Here is a 14059-nt window from a genome sequence, read left to right as displayed (position 1 = left end):
CCACAGACTAATATAAGTCATTCTAGCATACTTTATCCTCATCTAGAGAGGTAATCAAGTAAATTTTAAATTTGATAATTTTTTCAATTATTTTTAAAACTAATTTATTTTCACTTTTTTTTTTCTTTTTGAAGAATATTAATATTCTTCGCCCATTTGAATTTAAACAAAAATGTATAATTCAAAGCTATCATGTATTTACTTTATCGAAAATTAACACGATTTAAATTAGATAAGTTCTTCTAGAAAAATCAATTATTTTTAATTATGAAATATATATATATATATATATTTATTTATTTTTGGAGAATATTAATATTCTTGTTGATTTTGAATTTAAATGGAATTAATAAATCAAAGGCTGTCCCATATTCTATTTTTATTGGAAACTGAATTCATCTTGAACTTTGCAAGATCAAGGATAGCCTTTGGTCAAGTTAGCCAATGATCAGCCTACACGTGGCTGATGTCGAAACTTTAGAAGATTTTTGTATTTATTGTCACATCAACATTTATTTAAGAATATTGTAGAAATAATATTAAAAAATAATAAATATATCGACGGTTAAAATAGGAGGGTACACGGATGAGTTTAAATTCTTTTGGAGTTACTTAAAATATCCGAGTCGTTGGAATAATGATCTGATCAATCTAATTAGAGTTCACAATTCAACTCAACCCAACCTTCTATTTTCGGGTTAGGTTTATATTAATTATTAAAATTTCAAAAAATTCTAATAAACTTGTGAATTGTAACTCTATTTTCGAACGTCTATAAAAATGTCAACCTGTATCAAAGTCAAATTTTTAATTTTTTTTAAAAAAAACCAACCCGGCGTTTATGGTTTATATTAAGTAGTCCAAATGGATCGTTCATAACTCGATTAAATTAGAAAATTTGAAAGTGAAATATATAAATATTAGGGAGAAAAGTATATATTTAACCCTAAAATAATATATGAAATTATCAAATGAACTAAAATTTCTTCCACTTTTGCCCTTTAGAAATATGCCACGTGTCAAGCAAGTAAGCAACGGAGTGGCCAAGTGTAAGCTTATGACATAACTGTAATTGTCGAGTAGGTTTTAGAATTTGATGAGTTGGCTGGATTGGCCGGTGGGTCGTTGCCACGTGTCGTTAGAATTTCTCGTAACTACGTAATTGGGGATTTTGATAGTGATATTACAAATATTTTACATTATTAGCTTAGGTTACTATTTTTTTAAAGTTTTGAATATTAAAAAATGACATTATTATAGTATTTTCATATTCAACATATTAATAGAAAATTGTTATTATGTTGAACCATCCACACACCGTTCGAGCTACCTTCAACTACCGTTTGTTGTCATATCGAGTAAGCTAGCATCTAAGAGTTGCTAGCTAAGTTGTTGTATCAAGGTGAATCCGTGTGTCTAATAGTTCAATGAAGCGTGAGTGGGTACGGAGAAGAAAAGGGTAAACACTAAGGCTTAACGAGAATGAGCAACGACGAAATGACTAGATGAGGTGCTTTAAGTCCATGTTGCTCGTCTTTCTTTCCTCACGAGCAAATTTTTTTTTTTTTTTTTTTTAAGCATGCGAGGTGTAAAAGTCCAAGCCCAACACTAACAGAAATTGTCCATTTTGGCTCGTTACGTATCGCTGTTAGCCTCACAATTTTAAAACGTGTCTATTATGGAGAAAATCTAGCACTACTCTGACTAGTGCCTCACACCATCTTGTGAATGGCTTTGATACCTTTATAAGGAATGTTTTGTTCCCCTCTTCAACCGATGTGAGATCGCACAATCCACCCCCTTGGGGGCTTGGCGTCCTCTCTGGCACATCACCCAATGTCTAACTTTAATATCATTTGTAACAATTCAAGCTGATCGCTAGTAGATATTGTCTGCTTTGACCCGTTATGTATCGACGTCAACCTTACGGTTTAACACACGTCTGCTAGGGAGAGGTTTCACACCCTTATAAGGAATGTTTTCTTCTTTAATTGAGGCTCAACTCCTTCTCTAAAGCCCTCGTACAAAGTACACAATTTGTTCGACACTTCAGTCACTTTGACTAGACCTTGAATGCTCACAACTTATTTGTTCAAAATTTGAGATTCTATTGGCAAAATTTGAGTATCCCATACACCCCAAAAATAGAAATATATATATATATATATATATATATATATATATATATATGTGTGTGTGTGTGTGTGTGTAAGGTTGGTGAGAAGAACCAATCATTGCTTACAAGTTTGTGGAAACATGTCTGGAAGCAAACACGTTTTAAAATGTTGAGGGGAAACCCAAAAGAGAGCTTAAAAAGGACAATATCGGTGGGCTTGGACCGTAACAAATGATATCATAGCTAGACACTGGGAGTTGTGCCAGCGAGGATGCTAGACCCATAAGGGAGTGATTGTGAGATCTCACATCGGTTGGAGGGGAACGAAGCATTCTTTATAAGGGTGTGGAAACCTCTCCCTAGTAGAGGTGTTTTAAAACCATGAGGTTGACGACGATACGTAATGGGCCAAAACGGACAATATCTGCTAGCAGTGGACTTGGGCTATTATAGAAGAATTGTAGTACCACCCAATTGTTATCTAACATACATGTTAGATTAAGAACTAAAATCCCACAAAAACTCAAATACCGAAGATTAACAAGTTACAATGCAAGATTCATATTGGTTACAAATATTTTTAATTTTCATATTAATATTAAAAATACAATAGGGTTGGGTTAGACTAAATTGCAACCTATGTTTGGGTTAGTTGGTATGAATAGAACAACAAAATTTTAACCCAAGGGAGGAACAAACCTAAATTTGTGTTTTTTTTAAACATTTAATCCAACCAAATTGAAAAGAAAAGAAAAAAAACATGAAAAGAAGATGGGATATAAAGCAAATTGAAGAAGGTTTGACCATTTAAATAATTAAAAAAAAAAAAGGATAAAATTTGAATGAAAACTCAAACACACTCTTTGTATTCCCTAATAATCTCTCTCCCAATTATGAACCAATAAAGAACAAAATCCCCAAAATTAAAAAATTGGGTCTCATCCACATCTCTGTGATATTGATATTTTTATACAGATTTTGGGCAACAATCAATCAACCATTCCAAGAACAAGATGAAGAAGATGATGATGATGATGAAGAAGCAAGAAGCAAGAGTTCGCTGTGTGTTTTGTTTTGTAAGGGTTTGCGTTTTGGATTAGCTCTCCACGTCGCCATATCTAATGGGGCGGATGGGGCGGGCCACTCTGAACTTCCCCTTTCCTCAACAATGGTGTGTGGCCAACCGCCATTCCCTCTTTGCTTTAAATATCTGTCTCTGAGGGCCACTCCGCCCGACACCCCCTTCAATCTTGCTACTTGGATTTGGTGGCCAACCATTCAATCCTCTCTATCTCTCTCTCTTTCTCTCCCTGTTTCTTTCTTTTTCTTATCCATTTCAAAACCCATGTGGGGTTTTGTTTATCTAATGGGGTTTGGAAATTCTGATTGTTGAACATAAACGGTTGATTATCTCTTCTTCTTCCTCTCGATTTGGGGCTTTTGTTTTGTTTTGTTTTGTTTTGTATTGTGTTTGAAGTTAGGCCAACGCCTTTGGCGTATTTCTCTACCGTTTGATTGTTGATTTCACTTGTAATCAAAGTTAGGATATCTTCTCTTCTTGGGTTTCTCTTTTCTTTTTTGTTGATTTTCTGGTGACCCTCCGCGACCCAACTTCTTCACCTTCCGGTTTTCTTGCTTTCCAACCATTTTTGTTGTCTTCTCTTTGCTTCTATATACACTCCATTTGTAATTCTTTGTTTGTTGTGAGATGCCCTTTTGGATGTTCTTTCTGAATTGTCAGTTTTGGGCCTGCACGCTAGGTGTTTGATGTTTTGCCTCACTGAATACCTTGTAGTTAGGACATGGGACTTTCATGATTTTGAGTTGTTTGCTTTTGTCTTGAAGTGGTTTTCGTTTCTTCTTTAATCATAACGGGCAAAACTTGTGTGATTTTGGTTCAGTTTCAGTTCTCCTTTCATGAAAACCACCCCTTGTTCTTTGTTCATCTTTCCAACTTTATCAATGTCCGTGTAGTGTTTGTTGTCTTGTCCTTGAAAAGGAGCTTGATTTGCTTTAGTTGAAACAAGGTCGCTTTGCAATGATTCATTCTGGTTTCTTCCTTGCGGGTCCTTCATTTAATTCTGATGCTACTACATCTTTCATATCGAGTACTGTGTCTGGAGAAGATGGCGCTACGGCTGATGATACCAGAAATGATACCTCTGGTTCCCTCCCTCCTCCTTTTTGGGTTGGAACAGCCATGAGAGTCTCTAGAGCTAGATGGTTCATTTTCTTGAGGAGAGTTTTTCATTACCAAAACGGATCGAGATCTGATCTTGGGCCGAATCCTTTCAATTCAGGTTCATGGATGGCGATGGAACTTGTAGCTTTGTTATGTCATCTAATCATCTCAGTATTTACTCTTGCCATTTCACAAACTGAGAAGCCTGTTTGGCCTATGAGATTGTGGATAGCTGGTTATGATCTTGGCTGTGTTCTTAGCTTACTGCTTCTCTACGGTCGCCATCGGTGTCGTTATCTTATGCAGGGAGATAGTAACAGTCTTTCGGATATCGAGCACCAGAGCAGCAATGAATCATCGAGGTAATCTTCAACATGCTACTTTCGTATCAATATATTTTAAGCTTGAACTATAATCATGAACTATGGTAGACTTAATAATAATGAACTATTGTAATAGCCAAAATCTTGAGGACAATATTTGCTAGCGGTGGGCTTAGGCTGTTATAAATGGTATTAGAGCCAAACACCGGATAGTGTGCCAGTGAGAATGCTATCCTTGAAGGGGGTGATTACAAATGGTATTAGAGCCCGACACTAGGCGGTGTGCTAACTCAATGGGTGTGATTTGTGAGATCTCACATTGGTTGGAGAGGGGAACGAAACATTCCTTATAATAAAGGTGTGGAAACCTCTCTCTAGCAGACGCGTTTTAAAACCTCAAGGGGAAGCCCAAAAAAGAAAGCCCAAAAAAGAAAGCCCAAAGAGGACAATATCTGTTAGCGGTAGGCTTGGGCTGTTACAACCATAGTATAAAATTAATCATGTTCTAACGTTTTTTTCGAGAGCGTTGTTGTGTAAAAATTTCTACAGTTCACAAGTTTTTGCAATACACAGAAACCAAGTTAAAGAATGGAAGGTTTTTTAATGCCCCACAGGATTAGAAGTTCTTATATTAAAGTAACTGAAAAACATTAATGGCAGCTTTAGGAGCTCAAAACTTCACTCTTCCTGCAATACTTCACCTCTTATCTGACTACTTTTATTCAACATAATTCAGGTACTCACATTTGATCAACAGATGTCGGACGTTTCTTGATCTTTTCTTTGCAATATGGTTCGTAATGGGCAATCTTTGGATCTTCGATTCTCGGTTTGCCTCGTTTCAAAGAGCTCCCAAGCTACATCTATTATGCAGCTTCGTGCTAGTTTGGAATGCCATATGCTACTCTTTCCCATTCTTCCTGTTTCTGCTGCTATGTTGCTGTGTGCCAGTGATTAGTAGTTTTATAGGATATAACATCAACATGGGATCAACCGAAAAAGGCGCATTGGACGATCAAATCTCTCAACTACCTTGCTGGAAATACAAAGTCGTCGACGTCAACATCAACCTCGGAATTCAACCCGATAATTCCAATACAGGACTCCCAAAAGAGGATCCAGTAAGTAGCATTTTATTTTCCTGGTTCAGGAAACTCGAAACGAATGATTTCTTTCACGGGTGATCGGGAATTAAAACACTTTCATTTGCCTTTGATCTTTCAGGAATGCTGCATCTGTCTTGCCAAGTATATAGATAAGGAAGACGTGAGACAGTTGCCTTGTTCTCATGTGTTCCATCTCAGGTGTGTAGATAAATGGCTTGCTATAGCATCATCATGCCCTCTCTGTAAGCAACAACTTCAAAGATAGAGAGCTAAGAATCCTTTTCTTTCTCCCTCCAGAATGGAATTCTTTACATATTCCCTGTTTTTGTGATTTAGGCCTTTAGATTAGAGTTTCATATGGTTGCTTGAGTGAGTTCCCGTGCTCACCAGTTACCTAAATAGACTGAAATACCGAATGTTAGATATAGCAGGAGAAATGATGCCTTGTAGATATTGTGAGAACTATAGCATTTGCTTAATGAATACAAACTAAGTGTGCCTTGATTAGCTGATTAGCTCTGTAAAGTTCATTGAGAATTTGTCGTTCTTCTAGGAGACGAGTAGAGAAGGGCTTAGGAAACGTTTGAGCGAGTCAAAAACGTCGAGTGATCGGTTCAGCTTTGTTGTTTTTTTTAGGTTCGAACGCATTTGAGTTTATATTCCCTATGATTACTGGTTTGTTGTGTTGTTGGTTAAAAAAAGACCTGTTAGATGATAAAATTCCCACATCGATTAATTTAGGGAATGATCATGAATTTATAATTTAAGAATAGTCTCTCCATTGGTATGAGACTTTCTGGGGAAGTCCAAAGCAAAGCTATGAGAACTTATGCTCAAAGTCGACAATATCATACCATTATAGAGAATGATGTTCATCTAACCAGACCTACGGACCTACCTAGTTTAAGGTTTAGTTTAATTTCCATATTAATAAGTTAACCGTCCTAATTAACTAATTAATTATAGTTAAGTATGACTAGCTAATTAATAATAATTTTAGTACGTAAATAATTAACTCATTTAATAAAGTTGGTGACTCTCTAGTAGAGTCAAGTCCAACTCAAGGTTAGAATTTATGCTCCTTATAACATTGAACAATGTGGTTGACATACGAGATGATAATGTTAAAAAAATAACATAAAAAGTCTATAGTATATTAATAAGGTTGGGTGGCATGTAGGTTAAATATCTCTCATTCGGTATCAATAATTCAAACATAAAGAGAAAAAAGATTTTCTGGGAAGAAGAGAGCCCGATAATGGAGAGATCCAGAATAATAGAAGAGAGATGTCATTTACCTTTCGATCTGAGTTAGATCTCAGGTGTGGGTAGTCAGATTTACCTAAATAAAATTCTCCCTCTCTTTTCGTTTCTGTCAATTACTTGGTATTTTTTTATAGTTTAGGAAAGATGGAAAACAGATTCAAATGAGAAAAAAAAAAGAAATAAATGGTGTTTTGTTCTCTTCCCCAACCAATGTGAGACATCACAATTCACCCCTCCAGGGCCCAGCGTCGTAGTTGGCACTAGTTCCTTTCTCCAATTCGATATGGGACTCAAACCGAATCCATCCCCTTTGGGAGCCAGTGTCTTTACTGGTACGCCGCCTCATGTTTACTCCCTCCGGAGAATAGCGAGAAGGTTGGCACATTGTTCAGTGTTTGGCTATGATCCCAATTGCAATGACCTTAAATTTTACCTATTTAATCTAAGGTCATTACTATACTTTAAATGCAGAATTTACCTCAAATGAGCTCTTATCATAAATGCAAGTTTGCCTTTTATTACCTCATGAATAAGAAAGAAAGGAAGAAAAAAAAAAAAAAAAAACTCTGAAATAAATGTCTTATACTACCTTATGATTTATTATGCGATTACAATTCAACCTATACTAATGATGCAAACGGGAATTCAACCTATATTAACCTATACTACGAATGCAAATGAAGTTCAACATATACTAACCTATACTATGAATGGAAAGCAACTATCCTATGCATGTGCCACGATCCTAGGATGTGCGGTGCTGCCGCCAGTCTCACATGGGTGTCTTACATTTATATGAAAATATGGTAGCACAAGACTTAGAGTATTTCTAGAATACTCAGTGAGTGACCCCCTATCGGGGTTATACAACAATCACATGCAAATGAGATGATGAGACCTATCTTTCAATCTATCTTCCTACGATGCTGTCCTAATGGGTAATTTGGGCATGTACCATATGCTCTACACACAGCCCATACGTGCGAGTATGGGCTCACCAGTCAGTTCGCACACCGCTGGGCCACTTTACTTGTCGGGCGAGCATATTTAGGGAAGCTCCTTAGCCCGAACACCCGTTAGAACTAGTAATCGTCATGGTAGCGCATGCAAAGCATAGCGAACGTACCCCTACCATTGGGTGTACACGTCCGTACCCTCGTGATGGAATAGGGGTATCCTCCAAATGCATAAGCAATCATAATGCATGAGGTCCCCAATATTTCTACGTTTATCATTAACGAATATAACCCCGTTATCATCTTTCATGCTTAACATGTTATTTCTCATTTTTCAATCTACGTATCATACATGATCCTAATGGGTTACATTTCATGTAGTTTATCGTGGTATCATGCCATACATTTCATGTTGTTTACCATCAAAATATGCTAGAATCATCCAGAAATATCATAAACGTCATAAGCATAGCACATCACATCATACTAAACAGCATACGCTCACACATCACAAGCGTACTTAGTCAAGTATAACAATCTAGCATACAATTTAATGACACGTGCGAATCCACGGGCACGTGCCAACACACAACATACAATGCATAACCTACAACGGGTGAGCCACTTACTTGGTAGGTCTTAGCTGAAGTACTCCCTAAAATATAAACGTAAGCTCCTAGCTCCTCGTATACGTCATACGCTTCCGTTGGTGGTTGGTTCCTATTGGATCATTGACACCTTGTTAGTATTTCACAAACATAATTAATTTTCAACTTGAATTTGTGAAATACGACCTTAAAATGATCTATTTTACTTTAAACGAGGTCGAAATCAAGTCCGGAAGGGTCGAAATGGTGCGAAACAGGTCGAAAACAAGTTTTTCGGGTTGAATAAGCCGTCGGAGTCGAGAAGCCGTTGCAGAGCTGATCAAGCCGTGGAGCCGGGGGGTGTCGCATTGCTGACGTGCCACGTGGCACAACCAAATAGTGACACGTGTGTAGCGGTCTCCGGTCAAGGTGCGGGTCATGGGGTCGAGCGCGTGGGTTTTCGAGTTGCGGTCGTGGGTCTGGGTTGACCGCGTGTGGTGGGCCGGCCCTGGACTGAAAGGAAACATTTGCAGGTGGGTTGGGCCGTGAGCGTCGGGTATTGGATTGGGCTTACGAGTCTTGGGTCGCGGCTGATGTGTTAGGCCGTAATTGGGCTTTCTATTTTGGGCTGAGGCGACTAGGCCGCGGGGGTGTCGTCGGTCGAGGCTTGGACTCGGTTCGGGTCGCGGGGTCTGGCCCTTGGGTCGGACTTTGTCTTCTTCGCCCGATTATACGAAATTTTTTGGCGATCTCTCTCTTTCCTCGGTAACGTCGTTTTGACGTCCTTTTTCCTCCGTAATCCATCCAAGTTTGTGAATCTTTACGAGAAGGATGGTGGCTTAGTAACCTTTGGTGATAACAAGAAGGGTAAAATAATTGGTAAGGGTACTATAGGCAATGACTCTTGGCTATGATATAGAAGACTAGGACATGCTAGTATGCACTCGATTTCAAATATTTCAAAAAATTCATTAGTTAGAGGTCTTTCTCAACTTAAATTTGAAAAAGATAAAATTTGTGATGCTGGTCAAAAGTGTAATGATATGAACCAAAAGACATCAATCATACAATATACTTCAATGAAGATGGGAAGAAAACGTTGTCAAAATTATCAAAAGATGTTTCAATTCATGCCACATTCAAGAAGAATGAAGTTTGATTGTTATAAATTTTGGGTGGGTTACAATTTAGAGTTATTGTATTTCATTTATGTATTTTAAGACTTTATTTACTATAGGTTACAATTACATAATGGTTAATTATGACCATTAGGTATGCGACTTTAGTAGTTTCATTTTGAGGCTATATAAAGCCATGTATGTTGTATGTGTAAGAGACTTGGAAAAATATAGTAAAAGAAGCATTTGTGCTCTTCTTTAGCCACTGGCTAAGTTTCTTTGCAATTCTATGTAGTTTAGGTTGCATGTAGAATCATTCAAGCTCGACATGATCAATCTTACCTTGTAGTGGTTCCTTTTCTTATCATGTAAGCAAACTAATTTCTACTGCTAGACCTCTCCAACTATTTGGCCCTTCTAAAATACTGGAGGAAATTATTATGATAGTTGATGATTTTTCAAGATTTACTCGTGTTTTGATGATAAAACATAAGAATGATGTTTTGAAAAGATTGGTTAGTTTTGTAGAAAGAGTTCCAAATGAAAAAGAGTTTTTAATTACTAAAATGAGGAGCGACCATGGAGGAGAATTTGACAGTGTTGCCTTTAAAAAAATTTGTGAAGATAATGGTTTTTATCATGACTTCTCATCTCCAAGGACTCCTCAGCAAAACCGTGTGGTCGAAAGGAAAAATCGTACTTTACAAGAATTTGATAGATCAATGTTAAATGAGTATGATTTACCTAAATATTTTTGGGCGAAAGCCGTTAATACTGCTTGTTATATTTTAAATAGAGTTTTAATTAGACCTTAATTAGATAAAACTCTTATGAACTTTGGCATAACAAAATTCCAAGTTTTTGGCTGCAAATGTTTTATTTTGAACAGAAAATCTTCAAAAATTTGATTAAAAAACGGATACTGGTGTTTGATAAATCTTGCAAGGCAAAGAAATTGGTTGAAGTAAAGAAGAGGTGAGCTTAAAGGAGGAAGGTTCTTCACCAATGCCAGAAGAATGGTTATATTATGGAGGAAGTTTATGTAGAACAACCTCCCGGATTTGAAAAGGTAGAATTTCCTCATCATGTCTAAGTTGAAAAAGTCTCTTTATGGCTTAAAACAAACTCCAAGAGCTTGGTATGATAGACTTAATAATTTTCTTATCGGGAATGATTTTAAAATGGGTAAACTCGACACTACACTGTTTATTAAGATTAAAGAAAACGATATGCTATTAGTGCAAATATATGTGGATATCATATTTGGTTCTACTGATCCTTATTTATGTGAACGAATTTTCTAAATATATGCATAGTGAGTTTGAGATGAGTACGATGGGAGAACTTAGTTTCTTTCTTGGACTTCAAATCAAACAACTCAAATATGGTATCTTCATCAATCAAGAACTCCCGTGAGCACATCCACTAAGCTTGACAAGGATGAAAAGGTAAAAGAGTGGATATTAAAACTTATCGAGGTATGATTGGATCTTTACTTTACTTTACTACTAGTAGACCCGATATTATATTCCGTGTATGTCTTTGTGCTAGATTTCAATCTTGTCCTAAGTAATCTCATTTACCTGCCGTTAAGAGAATATTTAAATATTTGCATGGAATTATTGATTTAGGATTGTGGTATCCTATAAATGTTGAATTTAAATTGGTAGGATATTCTGGTGCGGATTTTGCTAGAAGCTTGCTCGATCGTAAAAGTACTAGTGGAACTTGTCAATTTCTTGGTAGTTCTTTAGTCTCTTGGTTTAGTAAAATGCAAAATTCGGTTGCCTTATCTACTACCGAAGCTGAATATATTGCGGTTGATACTGTGCCTATATTTTGTGATAATACAAGTGCTATTAATTTAACCAAAAATCCTATTCATCATTTTAGAACTAAACATATTGACATTAGACATCATTATTAGAGAGCAGGTGCAAAATAGACATATTATTCTTGATTAACGATTACAATGACTACAAATCAGAGCTAAAATTTCAAAGGTCGGGAATAACGATTACAACGACTTTTCAACTACTCAAATCAGAGCTAAAACGAAGAAATTTGAGTCGAGACAACATACCCGACATGATGATATGGCAGCAAAATCAAAATGATGAACAAATCAAAATATATCAAAATATGACATTTAGTTTTTCTTATTATTATTATATTATATTTCAGTTTTTACAAAATATAAATTTGAATCTAACCGTTACTCACATCGATTTTTATTATTACTATATCATATTATTAATTATTATATTTTAAAATTTTGGGAGTTACTCACCTCGCTTTTATTATTATTATATTATTATATTTATAATAAATTTTGAATTTTCATTTGATGTTACTCACCTAATTTTTTATTATTATTATATTAAAAATTTTAAATAAATGAATTTAGAAAATTTTCTTATTTATTTACTTTTAATCTTCACCTTCCATTATTCCTGACACAATCCAATGGTCAATATTAATTCCTACATTTTGCCACTTTTCTTCTCTATAAACTCATCAACTTCCTCACATTTTATATACACGAACTTCCGTAAATTCTCCAATCCTCATTTGTTCAAAGTCTTCATTGTTTGTTGCTCTCTCCAACCTTACAAGTTTATTTCTCTTTATCTTATTCTTGAGAGAGATTATTATTCTATTGTGAGGAACAATTGTGAGTGTCCCAAATTGTAAATCTACTATTTGAGAGAGTTGTGGTGTGTTATTATCAAAATCAAATACTTGTATCGGTTTGATCCTACACCGTGGAAAGGATTGAGTTTGCTCTTGAACTCGTAAAAAGAGCGGTATAGCGGTTTGACTCTGATCCGTGGAAAGAGTCGAGAAAGTTCTTTATTCAAATTTCCAAGAGGGATTGAGTTTGCTCTTGAACTCGTAAAAAGAGCGGTATAGCGGTTTGACTCTGATCCGTGAAAAGAGTCGAGAAAGTTCTTTATTCAAATTTCCAAGAGGTGCTCGGGGAGTGGAGTAGGTTGAGTTTGACTGAACCACTATAAAACTACAGTGTCATTTTGTCTAATTCTTTCCTATTTAATTTCAAAATTATTATGGTGATTTATGGCATGTTCTACTCGATTATTGTTTTGACTTGAATTATTTTGTTTTAATATTTATCATATTCTACTCATTTATAAAAAGTTTCATCATTAAAAAAAAATTAATCAAGTTTAAACACCTTTACCGTTAAAACCCTATCCACCCCCCCCTCTAGGGTTGCCATACCGATCCAACAGGTTGGGGTCCGTTGTTGTGGTGACCCCCGAAGTTTGGCGCGCTCGTGGGTCATGTGAGAACGAAAACTCCGGCGTTCGCCGTAGTTTTCGATCTCGCCGACGACCATGGAAATTTTTTTTTCTCTAATCTTTTACAAATTATTATAATTTGTACCTGTAGAATATAATATTAAATATTGAATGATCCAAACCCGAGGAAATATTAATAATATTGACATATTTTTAATTTAAGTTTTATTACCCAATACAATTTAGAAACAATAAAAACATGGAATTTGATTTTTATTGATGTCGTTTTAGAGTCGTATTTCACATTGTTAGTTTGATTATTAATTAAAATGTGAAATACTAACAAAAGGTGACGAACGGTGTGATAGGAAGTGAACCTTGGCAACATTTGGAGTAGTTCTCGAGGAGCAAGAGCTTACAATACTGAAATTAGGGAGTACTCCGGCCAACTAAGTAAGTGATGTATGAGTGTATAATGATGTTCGAGTTATGATGTTTGATGATGTGTGTAGTATATATATATATATATATATATATATATATATATATATATATATATATATATATATTTTGATGAATAACGTACTTGATATACTTGATGCACTTTATGACAATATGACGAGTATGATAATTGCGTGACGTTTACCTTAACATGATGTTATTTTCCATATTGAGCATGCTATATGATGATGAGTGTCATATTGTATCATGTTGTTAGATCAGACATAGGACACAACCCTAAAAGCATGAAAATGATATATATATAAATATTCACAGTATGTGTTACCTAGAGTAACAAAGAGATGAGACTAGAGAGTTGTGTCGGAAGAGACATTAGGATGGATTTAGAGGGGACCTAATGCGTATTGTATGTTTATAAGCATAGAGCTACTTCCCCTAGAGATGATGAGTGCAGACGTGCACGAGTGCGAATGCGCACAGATGAGGGTGTTCATGAAGCGCATGACACTATGGGGTTCCGTTGACCTCCGGACGTCGCTATAGATTAGCTTGACCCAAGGGTCCAGGGGGTATGCGAGTGCCCTGGAGATTCACACTCGCATGTGTGAGTCGTGTGTAGGGAAGTACTACACATCCAATTTGTCCAAGACTAGAGGCCACCCTTATATGTTTAGAGATAG

General features: G+C 36.0%; 1 protein-coding gene across 1 annotated transcript; it reads left to right on the top strand.

The window, feature by feature from the left end:
• The first annotated feature begins 2976 nt into the window (after positions 1 to 2976).
• On the top strand, positions 2977 to 6242 carry LOC111480623 (E3 ubiquitin-protein ligase At1g63170-like). Its single transcript, XM_023125765.1, has 3 exons — positions 2977 to 4660; positions 5358 to 5742; positions 5846 to 6242. Exons 1-3 carry the CDS (start codon positions 4155 to 4157, stop codon positions 5990 to 5992), a joined length of 1038 nt encoding a protein of 345 aa, XP_022981533.1. The 5' UTR covers positions 2977 to 4154; the 3' UTR covers positions 5993 to 6242.
• Positions 6243 to 14059: the final 7817 nt, after the last annotated feature.

This window comes from Cucurbita maxima, unplaced genomic scaffold, assembly GCF_002738345.1.
Source record: "Cucurbita maxima cultivar Rimu unplaced genomic scaffold, Cmax_1.0 Cma_Scf00006, whole genome shotgun sequence".
Lineage (NCBI taxonomy): Eukaryota > Viridiplantae > Streptophyta > Magnoliopsida > Cucurbitales > Cucurbitaceae > Cucurbita > Cucurbita maxima.
Note: the sequence above shows the minus strand (reverse complement) of the source record. Positions and strands in the feature narration are given on the sequence as shown.

Excerpts from the sequence above, each read along its gene's own strand:
- LOC111480623 (XM_023125765.1), top strand. The coding sequence starts at position 4,155 with ATGATTCATTCTGGTTTCTTCCTTGCGGGTCCTTCATTTAATTCTGAT. Across the intron at positions 4,661-5,357 it reads AGCAGCAATGAATCATCGAG|GTACTCACATTTGATCAACA; the intron begins GTAATCTTCAAC and ends AACATAATTCAG. Across the intron at positions 5,743-5,845 it reads GACTCCCAAAAGAGGATCCA|GAATGCTGCATCTGTCTTGC; the intron begins GTAAGTAGCATT and ends TTGATCTTTCAG.